Source organism: Leuciscus leuciscus (assembly GCF_965113295.1).
Source record: "Leuciscus leuciscus genome assembly, chromosome: 12".
Lineage (NCBI taxonomy): Eukaryota > Metazoa > Chordata > Actinopteri > Cypriniformes > Leuciscidae > Leuciscus > Leuciscus leuciscus.
In genome coordinates this window covers 10,996,544-11,009,672 of record NC_138736.1, presented here as the reverse complement: position 1 = coordinate 11,009,672, position 13,129 = coordinate 10,996,544, and the positions used below count along the sequence as shown (strand labels likewise).

General features: G+C 38.7%; 1 protein-coding gene across 5 annotated transcripts in view; it reads right to left on the bottom strand.

The window, feature by feature from the left end:
- The window catches only part of ripor2 (RHO family interacting cell polarization regulator 2), a 49,954-nt gene that overhangs the window by 14,502 nt on the left and 22,323 nt on the right, over positions 1-13,129 (bottom strand). For all 5 annotated transcript variants that reach the window (XM_082185173.1, XM_082185176.1, XM_082185174.1 and 2 more), the window contains exons 2-7: positions 11,822-11,942; positions 8,378-8,539; positions 8,083-8,161; positions 7,470-7,493; positions 7,152-7,205; positions 232-381 (exon numbers count right to left, since the gene is read on the bottom strand). In XM_082185173.1, coding sequence (XP_082041299.1) covers positions 232-381; positions 7,152-7,205; positions 7,470-7,493; positions 8,083-8,161; positions 8,378-8,539; positions 11,822-11,942 — 590 coding nt within the window. The remainder of the gene's footprint in view (positions 1-231; positions 382-7,151; positions 7,206-7,469; positions 7,494-8,082; positions 8,162-8,377; positions 8,540-11,821; positions 11,943-13,129) is intronic.

Genomic DNA, 13,129 nt, shown 5'->3' with positions numbered 1-13,129 from the left:
CTTAGAAAAAACTTCTAAAAGTGAAAACGTCGAGACCTGTTTGTCTTATGAAAATGTCCTCTCAGAGACAAATATGATTGAGATCAGAGAAACCGAAAACCAATTAAATGGGCCAATTAGTCAACTGGTCATTCAGACAACCCACAGACTAGTCGATTTAAAATATATACTGTGCGAAAATGCTAAAAATGGGCAAATAGTTAGAGAAACAAGCAAACATTTATAATGTACCTCTGTATATTCTTTGTATCTGCGGTTGACCTCCGCCAGGCTCTCGCGTGTGCCTTTAGTTGAGGGTGAAGCAGTGAAGGCCTGTTTCATCTTACTGGCGCCATCACGCAACCTTCTCTGAATACAAAAGCCCTCGTACAGCTCATCGATCTGTAAAAACACACCAACACCATTAGTGCACAGAATTATATTACACAAAAGCAGACTGCGCACACACTCGCGCATGGAAACCCTCACTAAGGATAGCGTAAACACTAGCTTTGATGTCTAAATCGCTAGCATACATCATTAAAGAACCCTGGGGAGCCCATTCAGCATAGAAACGTGGTTATTACAATCTACTGTAACGTTCTGTTAGCACAATGGAGCGGCGTACTGTACGGAGAGATGAAAAATGAATTTGGGCACTTCAAAAGCAAACACAAAATGATGCGGCTCAGCGGCCCTAGGGACAATGGTAATGCCATACTTCTGTGACAGACGAGCAGCTCGGAGCCACGGCCTTTATCATGGAAATGCACATTTAGCACATTCACAACTCAGTGAACACTGGCCGGCTCAAATTAGCTATTCTAATCCTAAAAACGCTGAAGAGCGAGTGATTGAGGGGGATGGAGAGAGAGCGAGAGGGGCAAATAAGAGTGAGGAGATGGACCGCAAGTGACAGAAACTAATGAGCCGAAAGGGGCAGCAGGAACAGAGAATGATGCGGGAGTCGGCAGGAAGAGGGATGGACACTTCAGCTGTGTATCTTCACTTCAACATCTTTACTGTCACTTGATACATTTAATATATCCTTGTGAAATTAAAGTATTAATTTTACACACATACGCATATTCGTACTGCCCCCAAGGGTAGTGACTAAAGTAAAGTCAATTATACTTTTTTGATGGCAGCTGCCGCTTATAGAAATATTATTGTGAGTTCATAAAGTGCAGGGAAAATTGTTTTATTATTTAATTATTGCTTAATTGCATTGAATTCCAGTACATTTTGATGCAGTTTCAGTAAATATAGAATACAGAATGTGTTTCTGTGGTAATGATAAGAGAACATTCATTACCACACTCGCTTTACACACACACACTATATATAAACATACACACAATATCTGTTGTTGGGTTGCAGCATTCTTCGACTGAAAAACTGGCATACAAAAAAAACTACAACAAACAATGTAATGTGCTATCCAATTCGCTAATCAGTTTCAATTAAAAACAGGAGTCATTGGTCTGAATCATGGACTGAACCATTCTGACATCTCACTGAATCGGCTCGGAGTCGTCGCTCGCTCACTAAAAGACACATTATTATTGATGTCTGATTAAACACAAGCATAGAACAGTTACTGTGTTACTAAGAACAATGTTTAAAATATGTACTTTGTAAGATTAGTGAAACTTAAATTAGTTTATAATAAGTCAAGTGAGCAGTGTAGCAGAATAGAGTTTCAGAGCGCTGTTATATTTTTATCAAAAACAATTATATGTTGGAAAAAATTGAATTGGTTAAGTTTAGCAAGATGTTGGGACCGGTTTCTGTGCCCCCCCCACTGGGAAAACCCTACTGAGCTCCGCTCTGTGAGGAAATCTGTATGAAGATTCCCTCCATAACGTACAGATTATCCTCTTATAGGAAAAAAACAAAACATGTCAAGACACTAAATCAAAAGGAAATATTCAAACACATGCAGGAAGGGACATGAAATATTGATGCAGGGTTTTTTGATGTCTCTCATTAGGATGAGAGGGTGAGAAACGGGACAATCTAACCCAATTTGTGTATGCGGATGGGGTATATTAACGGTGTATGATGGATGCGTATGTGTGTGGTATGATGTGTGGGGGTTGTTCATGATAAACGACATACATTAGACAAACAGTTAGCTGTGTGCAAGTGGGGGTAGAGTGTCTGGACGGTGGTCCTGTGGGTTTAATTACACTAGGAGGAAAGACCCCACCCAAGTCTGGAGAACTGTACCACGTGCTATAATCCCGCTGTACCACACACGCGTACCGTCACCAGTCACAGCCGTGCTGTGGCACACAGCTGCCTGTTTATTTGGCTCCAAAAAATAGCCTTGTCTGACTCCTCTCATCTGCCATACCAGCTAAGCAACATGGGAAATGAATCACCATAACCGCCCCCAGCCCGGTCCGTTCTGTCTGACGGGTTGGGTCTGATGGGTGAATTTTTATGAGCTGCATTTTGAAAATGGAAAAACAGTTTTCCTTAACTCGAGCTATCAACCCAGTGTCTAATTTGAAGAAATTGTCGACAATGAAAGCAGGGACTTTGAAGCTCTGACAAAAACATACAGCACCATAAAAGTAACATAAAATAGTCCATACAACTCATTTTACACATTGTGGAAGGATTAAAACCCCAATCTTAGCATTTTTTGTGCCCTGATGGTGCTAGATTTAAGGTTTCCTGAAGCCATACGAAATCTTTCTCTGAGAAACCCAAAATTTAAAGGGATAGTTCACCCAAAAATTTTAATTCTATCTTCATTTGCTCCACCCTCATGTCATTCCAAAACCATAAGACTAGTTTTCCCTCTTCGAAAGACAAATTAAGATATTTTTAATGAAGCCTGAGATTTTTGTCCCTCCATTGAAAGTCCATTCCACCAAAACTTTCATGCTTCAAAAGTTAATAAAGGCATCTTAAAAGTAATCCATTTAAATCCGGAACAGATTTAATTTAGCCTTTTAAATCACATACTTTTATTCACGCACATACATAAAGCACACCAAACATGGTAAATGGAAGATCTATAGTCTATATAGTGTCGCTAGCAACCCGAGGTATGTAATAGTGTATTATATATGTGTATATTATATTATGTGTGTGTGTATATTTTATTCACAGTAAACACACACACAATATAACATACACGTATATAATACACTATTACATACCTCGGGTTGCTAGCGACACTATAGCATAATACTATATATTGGGTCACTAAAGACCCAAATATGTAATAATGATTGGCTTAACATTCATGCATTTGTTTAAAAACCTTAATCTGGTTTTGGAGTGACGTGTGTGAGTAAATGAGCACAGAATTACAATTTTTGGGTGAACCTACCCTTGAAGTCATTATTCACTAAAAACATTTACTAAAAAAATCTCCTTATCAAATCTTGACCTCTTGAACAACAAATGTGACAACATATAAGCAAGAACCAATCATTAAGATATTTGAAGACATTTGAAGAATGATATTTTAATGATATTTGAAGATGCCGTGTGAATATCCGAACACAAATGAGATTTGAGAGCTCATGTGTTGTGTGATCCACAGGACACTCACTCCAATGTAATCCGACCAATCCTCAACAGCTTTCCAAATTTACCAAAGGCATCTGTGGAATGGGTCTAAACAAGAGTGACTCGTGACTAACAGGATGGTGTGCCGCTCAGGTTAGCTGTTGGTTGTTTAGCTTTGTGTTTGTTTAATAAGGACAAAGCAGAAAAGCAGCACTGAGCCAATACAATCAGCTGATACTCTGCCAGATTGATATTGTCTGATTTAAATATTCATATCCACTTAATGACCGCTTTCTATCTCATTTGCTGTGCCCACAGCATTTGTTCTCACAGGCAGCACCCGTAGCAACACAGACAGACAGCTCTGCTGTGACTGCCGCAGTGTGACCACTTCATCTGAGCACATGTCTGAACAGTGCCCAAGATACAGTGGCCTCAAAACCTGTTTGGACACCACACTTAAAAATGTATGAATTTCATGATATAGATAGGTCAGTGACAAATACCACAGTAAAGAAAAGGAATCTTTGGGCAACATGTGCCAAGTTTATAGGAATTTACTCTTTGTATTCTGGTTGGTTTTCATAAGATTTTTTCTTTTATTCAATTATTATTATACAATTTTCAATAAAAGTTAAAATTGTATATCTCGAAAATAACGTGATGTAACCATTAAATAAAAATAATTAAAAAAAAGTTATAATATATTTTCCTTGAATTTTTCAAAAAAAAAAAGTTTGTACCTGCAGATAATCTAACATTAATGAAATAAAAGGCCATGTGTAAAAGTGTACTTAAGTGTAAAAGTACACGTTTGACTGTTTCTTTATACCCTTAAGTACACTTTTAAAAAGTGCACTTTTTTTCGGATAATGTCAAAAAAAAAAAAAAAATCAAAATTATCATTATGTTTTAACAATCTTTTGTCATGCTCTAAAGAAATACACTTATTTTGTTAACTAACATAATAAAACTTACTTTTAGATGACCATAAATGCTTATTACATACGGCAGCACACATAACCATAACCATATTTCAAAGACAATAGAAGTGATTGTGAAATTACAAATAAATATTTACTTAAGTCCTGTCAACTAATTGCATTTAATATCAGTTTATAATAATTTAATTGCAATGAACATGCAATTAATTGTTTGAAAACATTACATTGGGTTTGGACATACGTATATTATTTTCAACTACATTATTGATATATCAAGTACTCTTATTTTTTTTTTATTTTTTTAAGTATGCTAAAATGTACTTCTTTTACACGAGTACATAGGACAAGCGTTTTGGAAAGCGTTATATAATATAATATAATATAATATAATATAATATAATATAATATAATATAATATAATATAATATAATATAATATAATATAATATAATATAATATAATGCGTCGCTGAATTAGTTGTGTGGTGTGTAGGAGTGTGTTGGCGTATGGAAGATGATGCATCTGGGGCAAACTGAGAGACACACACCCAGATATGCATTTCTGCAAACAGTCGTTCCCACTGGGAGCGCTTTTGATCTACTTGGGCATGACTTCTTTTTTGGTTGACAGCAGAAGTCCAAGGCGCGACTCAACCCAGTCATGCGTGCGTGTGAGCAGCTGTTTGTCAGCCCTCTGTCCATCGCAAGTGTGGGGTTTCGGATTAGGCCTACTGAGTCAAATAACAAGCCAAGAGTACACAGCTGGTCCACACACCACAAAAACAATAGAAGAAACAAGGCCATGAGCACACTTACAAGGCATAATAATATGCATTACTGTACAAAGAGGAAATGGACGAAGTAGAAAAATCCTCTTAAGTTACTAGCATCTATCAGCTGTGATCAGAGGATTTAGACTGCACTCAGAGGGGATGCCAGCCAGATTAAACAGAGATTAAACCTACAATACATCCACCCACATCAAACATCTTTGGGGTTCAAAGCCAGATCATAAAGCACCTCCAGCACTGATATCTGACTGCAAGCTGAGGCCTTTTGAAACTTCCTGTTGGTGTTGCTTAACTTCCTATGGGCAAGTGGGACGACTACACTTGTTATGATGAGGATGATTTTTAAAAGCACAATCCCTGCTGAGAGTCTGTTTTAAAGGGAAACAATTTAAAGTGTTTACCTACTAGAAATTAACTTCTGTGCTCCAGTATCCTAAAAGACTAACAGTATTTGTTGACTGTCAGCACATTTAAACCCTTTCTGAGAAGTTGAGCATCTGAATTCATCCCCCTTAATTCACCGCCTCTACAGGCATCAAAGCCCTGCCTCTGTAACAAATCCTCCTCCTTCAGCAACAAACAAACACTATTACTGTCAGGCCTGAAATTAATGTGGATAGAAACATGGCCCAGATCATCTGGTCTGAGGAGTATTTGATGAAAAATGTTCAATGAGAAAATGTTCAATGAGTTCATAATGAAATCTCTTAATTCTGATAGCATGAATCTAGTTGTGAGGGAAAGTCTGCTTCTATTCTGTGAGAAAAAAAAGAATAGTGTTCAACAGTTATTTTACATCATGTTATGTTGTCATTAATACGTAATGCTATCACCAAAGTTGGGAAAAATACATGCTTGAACATATTCAAATAAAGTCATGTGTAAGTGAATAGCTGATTTACACTTTATTAAATTAAACAAAAATAATAATAATATTAATAATTATAAGTGTGTTTATTTTCATCAGTACATCGTTTCATAAATTTATCGTTTCATCAATTTATCGTTTGATATGTGAAGATTCAGTCCAATTTGGTGAACTGGTTTAACCAGTTCACTAAAGAGAATCAGATTAAAAGAATGATTCGTTTACGAGCCGGACATCTCGTAGTATTTTGGCAAATGTTAGACCAGAGCAAGATTTTGTTGATATCTCTTCTGAATTCAGAGAAGACACATTTGAGATTACATAGAGGTCTCATTTGTGATTTTCTTGTCAAGACTGATGATCCAAGCGATATAAATAGGGCAGCACAGATCCAATCAGATTTGAACATAAATTTGAAATCATAAAGAAAAGGCATCTCCCTCTATTTATACTTGCACACACTCATTAACACCCTGGATTGAGCCATCAGAGGTTTGCTCATCACTCAAGGGAATTGCTTTGACCTAGATCCAGTGGCAACCATAAACAGCATTAAACACAGAAAAAAAAAAAAAAAAAAAAAAAAGAAGATTAAATTGTTTCTCTGAGATCTGTGTACGACCACACGGTTCGGAGTGTTCCTGTGAGCTAGCTGAATACGGGGCTAATTTCAAGTGTGTCGGGCTAATTTGAGCTATGAATTGCTCTTCAACAGCCTCAAAGCTCCCTTCGTCAGGTTGCCATGGCTACTTCAGGACTTGACGTGCTGCTGAGTTGCCAGTCAGCACAGTAGTTTACTGCAGACACCCACCTGTAATGTCACTAAAACACACTGCAAGAGGAAGGGGACACAGCAGGACTCCTGACACTAGAGAATGCCAAACCAGGGGACTCAAAATGAGTCAAGACATTTATTTGAAACACAAAGCCCTCCTATAAAAAAAACCCTGTATTTTCACTTGTTGTACTGACTTCACCTTTTCTAATATATAAAACAGGCACATACATATATAAAAATAAATAAATAATGTGAACTTCACCTTACTCATGTGGAACTCCAGTCGTCGCATGTATCGCTCTATGGTCTTGATTTGCTGGGAAGCAAGGAAATAAAATGACAAAATCAAAGTTATTCACTGAAAAAGAATTGCAAAAGATTTCACAGTGAGCAATCTAAGTTCAGAGTTCAACTGACACCTTAGGCGATTAGTGTCGCAATAACGAATCACTGCTGCAGGAATGCAGCACATCATTTATGCAAAGCTGCTTATTTTTCTAACTTCTTATAACGTTTTAAAAAGGTTAACACAGGTCAACTTCGACAGGTTAAGAAGCATTAGTGTGTTTTAGGACCCTACCTTGTCCAGATCATACAGCACACCCTGAGGAAGAAAAAAAAAAGATATGCATCAGTGGAAATGCTAGGAAATCAACCTATTATAACAATAAAAAATATATATATTTTGACAAATACACTTCAGAAATGCCCATATTAGACCAGCATGAAATTCATGCAGCAGAATATATGCATTCTTGCTGGTTTTTAAACTAAAAAAATATGCTACACTGCAATTAATGACTTCTTACTGAGCTTTCAATTTCTTTTTTTCATTTTTTTCATTTGTTTGTACTAAAAAGAAAACAAATCTGCCAATGCAGTAAGCCAAAATATCTCATAATAAAAATACATTCTCTGAAAACAAGTCTTAAAACAAGTCTTAACATCTTATGCAGTGTTGCTTCTCAAGTAAATGTTACTTATTTAAAGGATTTCTATATGTTTAATACATCATTTTATTATAATATACATGTTCCTGAAAGAAGTCATTCGTACTTAATATTTTTGAGGAAACCATGATGATCCATATATTTATATAACATTTTAGGACAGTCGCTTATTGAAATCAATAGATTAGCAGCACTCTGATGCACCGTAAACTATAGTGTGTAGGAAACCTGATGATGTCTCACCAGTCTGGAATTCCTCTTCATGTCTTTCATAAGGGAAGTGAGTTTATCCAGCTCTGTTTGGTGAACCTCTAGATATTCACTGACAGAAAGAGAAAACGACAAATCCTTCAGAACTCTGTAGAACTGCATGAACAATGACTGTACACAGTACAAAGATTTCATCAAAGCCATTCTGAGCAGCAATGATTCATGCAGTCAATGTGCATACAGTATGACTGTAGACAGCTGAGAGAGAAGATCAACAGTATGTGACAGGACATATGTGAATCAGAGGAGACATCTAAACAGCACTCACTCCAGGCCTTGTTTGAGGGCTCCGTAAACTTCTTCCACTCTTTTGGGCTGAGGCTCTCGTGAGCTGCTGCTGCTGCTGGATTTGTGCCCGGACAGATGGGGCTTCCTGGGCTTTGAGATGGGCTTCTTCTGCACTGCTGAGTTCCCCATGAAGGAGTTACACCTGAAAACACAAACAGATGCGGATGAATCTCAAGGAACCCGTCAAGAACATGTGGTGGTCATTTTCACCACAAAATCAAAAGAAAGCAATTATATGTTTCTTAAAGCAAATTAAGCCTTATTTTAGGACAATTACAATCAAGGAAAATTATTCTAGTTTGCCAAGTCTTGGTGTTGTTAGTTGCTAGTCAAGTCAAATTTATTTATATAGCACATCGTTTCAAAAGCAGCTTTACAGAAAGTCATACTAATGACTTCGTGATTTACCATAGAGGTGTTTTAAAGGGGATCTATTATGCCCTTTTTCAAAGTCTTGATTTTCTTTTTGGGGTCTACAAGAAAAGGTTTTCAAACTTGAATGTTAAAATATATATATATATATATATATTTTTTTTTTTTCACATATTTTACATTGTTGCAGCACCTCTCTTCCCAGTATGTCAGTAATGCTGTTTAGTTCCAGAAAAGAGCAATTTGTTATTATTTGTCAGCTTGACCAGTGTGTTGTGATTGGTCAACCATTTCAAGCATGTTTCAGAAATGTCACAGCCCTTACCATTACCGTGAGTTTCAACACACTACTAACACAACTCAACCAGGCCTCGCCTGGATCGGGAACACAGGCAAACAGGAACCAAACAGGTGTCCTTACGCCATAACTAAATAACACAGTCCAAAAGGGCTTTGTAGGAGGACGTGGAGCTGGAGAGGGATGTGACCAAGGAGGGTCTGACAGAGGAAACTACCATGGAGGAGACGACGGAGGGAGGAGCTGACGGAGTGAGGATCCAGATGCTGACCAAGAGCACAGCCAGGATGAAGGACCATGGTGGAACCAATGGTGGGAGGATCCAGGGTGGAATCAGATATCCGACAAGCAGGGGTGGAGCCAGGATAGTTGGAGACCCAGGCGGAGCAGAGGAGACACAGAGACCCGACGGAGCTGAAGGGGTGGAGGGACGAAGCGTAGCTGAAGGCCTGGAAGTCTGTGGCGCAGGCAGAGTGATGACTGACCAAGGGAGCCCGGTGAAGCCGCAAGGACGATTGCCTCAAGTGGAACCAAGTGAGGAAGGAGCCAAAGCAGAGCCGACTGGTTGACATGCCGAGGCGCAGACAGAGGATCCTCGTGCCAAGGCGGAGCTGGAGACTGGAAGACCCAAGGCAGATCCGAGTTTCTGGTTCAGAGCCAACGGAGGAGGAGCTGAGGGACTGAAGGGAACCAGCAGAGACGGGGCCAGAGGACTAGCTTGCTTTGGTAGAGGTGGTGGGAGAGAAAGGCCGGGTGGGATAATTAGAGACCCAAGATACTTGGAGTCTTGAAGCTAGGTGGAACCAGCGGCGACGAGAGACTTAGGGGAATAACATCATCCAAATCCACCTAATCAAATTTCCCAGTGCTCCAGGCTGATGTTGAGCTCAGGAGTCAGCTCTGGCGCTGGCATTTCGGAGGTCTTGGTCTCTATATCTGAGTTGGCTCAGTCATCTTGGAAGCTTGGTTGGTGGATGGCTGGGCTCTGGATCTGGAGTGGGGCTGGATTCACATAGGCAGTAAAATTCCTCTGAGGACCATCCACGGGAGGGCATAATTAAAATAAATAATTTCTTATTTTTTATTCTTTGAGGTGAAACATGATCTGGAAATGTTTTTGTGAGATTCACCCATGCAATATCTTCACTTTAAAAGAGAATCCTACATCCATGAGCTATCTATATATATTTTTCTTCTGCAGCTCCCTAACGTAAACACCAGTGAGTTTTTAGTGCAGACTTGGAGTCTGTAGTCTAGTGTTGGAATTTCAGAGCACTTCACACTCATCTGTGCAATATCCTTGCAAATAACCACCCCTTTCTCTTTTCAGAGGTTTCAAGGATTCATGTCATAATATTAGTTAAACCCCAAAATGTTACAAGGATAAAGCTTGTGCTGTACATCTAATGCCACTCTTCCTCAATGCTTCCTGACATTTAAGACTTCTGTCAAAAGGCAAGGTGCTTATTAGCCTACTTCTGATGTCACAGTAATAATATTCATGTTTCATAATAACACAAAGGCAGTTGGTTGTTCGACATGTCTGAACCTGTCACATGCACAGACAGTAAAAAGAGCACTAGAGGTAGTGCTACAGTAAATCTAGGACATTGTGTAGAATGAGCACATGCTGTTGCCTAAGGGGTCACCCAGTCACGATTCCCTCCGTCATACGAGTGAGCCAGCACGCACAGTTCAAATACACTCTTTAATGCGGTTACTGCATCTGTTGTTTCACATCAGTATAATTTGCAGTTCTTTTGCAATTTGTTTTTATAGAGGACAGTCCAAAAAGTGGTAGCAGAAATCGGTGGAATTAACGATTGTGCAAATATTGGTGTGGTGTTGGGGTGTCCACATACTTTTGGTCATGCTTTATTTATAGCTCTTTATAGAAACTCCCGTTAAAAATCAATGCAGAGAGATAAGAGGTTTTGCCCACTTGTCACAAAATTTGTTAGGTGCAAATTCTGAGTAAACACCCAGAAATGGGACATGGTAGGGCTGCACAATAAATCGAAATTATCGAAATATCGCAAATGTATATATCGCGATATGCATATTGCAACAGCTTGCAATAACTGGGGTCATGAACAAAAGAAAAGAGAACATCACTCAGTGCTCTTGGCTGATTAACTTTTGTAGCTTTAATAAGAATCAATATATATTTTATTAATGCAGTGAAGACTAAGCAGTGTTTTATTTTTACATTTGATAATTCAGTTTCTGTTGTTAAATAAACCTAATGTAGGATAACCTGAAACCCTAAACCCCGTGGTTTACACTGATTTTAAAATAACACTTCTTCTGCTACAGTAAAACACTGATGTTCACTTTCAGAAGTTGTAGGGAGGTTTTCTTGTCACAAAAAGAATGTGAAACATGTAGGTTATATAATTTTAAATACACTTTAAAGATAATTTAGGTTTATTTTACACACTTTAAGCATTATCGTATTGCATATCGAATATCGCATTATTTAATGAGTTATCGCATATCGCATTTTTCTTCAATATTGTGCAGCCATGGCATGAATTAAACACTATTACATGATTGTTTTCACACCCTTTCTCAACCTCTCACCTCTGCCTGCAAATGCTTTAAAATATGTTTAACAGTCCTATGTAAAGAGTTAAAAATACAATTGTTTCTTCTGCAGTGGCAAAACCGATTTTTTATATGCATCCAGTGAATCAAGAAGCTCATCTAGAGAGGGCTGAGTGTTTTAGCTTCTGACAGGGAAGATGACCTCACCGTGAGCGTCTCTCCTGCAGGGTGCTGAAGCCGGCGAATGACTGGCTCCTGATGATGCCATTGGGCCCTCCAGGAGAGTGAGTGCCAGCAGCCATGATGTCTGGAGAGCGGGAGGACACTCCTGCAAGGGGACAGAGAGGATTCTGGGTAAGAGAGAAGTCAGTGGTACAGATGGGGGAAGGGTTTTGTGTCTAGGATGATGCCGTTAATATGATAAATATTTAGTTTATACGTAGAGTTACGCTTCAACTAAGTTTAATGGTGCAATGCAAAAATATTTAGTAGAGCATAAATTGTAACTTAGTGCCCCTTTAAGTCACAACTATAGGCTTAGTTTTAACTTGCACATAGCTGGTGCAACAGGACTAAGATCTTATTTTTTTTAAAGATACTGGCTCTCTAATAAAAACAAATCCTGACAACCTTGACTGTAAATGAATGTACAATAAGCCAGCTAAAAATCACACAGAAAAGCAAGCAATGAGTCATTTAATCTCCAGTGTATATGGTTACCAAAAATAGCACTGCAGGGTGAGAAGACCCCATACGGTGCACATTCAGAGGTTTTCATAAACCGCTCGAAGCCACCTGAGCCCACCGCAGATGAAGACAGAAAAAGCACTTACAAACAGGAGGTGGTCTAATGGAACCCTGAAAGACCAACGCCATCACTCATTTCTATCAAATGCAATGATCCAGAGAGGGTGTAGAAATCTCCCGCCTACAAAAAAGCCTTCATGATCATCTCTGATCTCCTTATAGCTCATCTCCAACCTCCCATATTTCATCAGAGCAAAGTGGGATGATGACAGCAGTGGCAAACTCCCGATTCGAGGGTAATGAGACTATGAGATCTGTGATCATCGATAAGAGAGGACTCATTTTGACCCTGCCGGGGCACTGACATCTAAACCAAAACAGAGGGAAAAATCTGGGTTTTGAGGCTGAGAATCTCTCCATAGTTGAGGTTACATACTGTGTCCAGGGGCCTTGTGTAGGAGGTAATTATACACCTGTGGGTTTATGCTCAGTGCAATAGATACACCATTGCTTAGATGGAGCTACACAAAAGCAATACGGCTCTGGGATAGATGTTGTTTTGCACTGGAAATACAAAAGAGTCTTGTATAACGTGTACCAGGCTATATATAGGCACTGTAGAACATGAACTTATGTACCGTGCATTGTGATCATGACAAAACAAACCGATAATTCACATAAAAGGCAGAAATAATAAAAAGAATACACAGAAGCATATGATTCTTGCTGCCTAAAATAACACATCCAATCAGAGAAAAGCAATGCTCT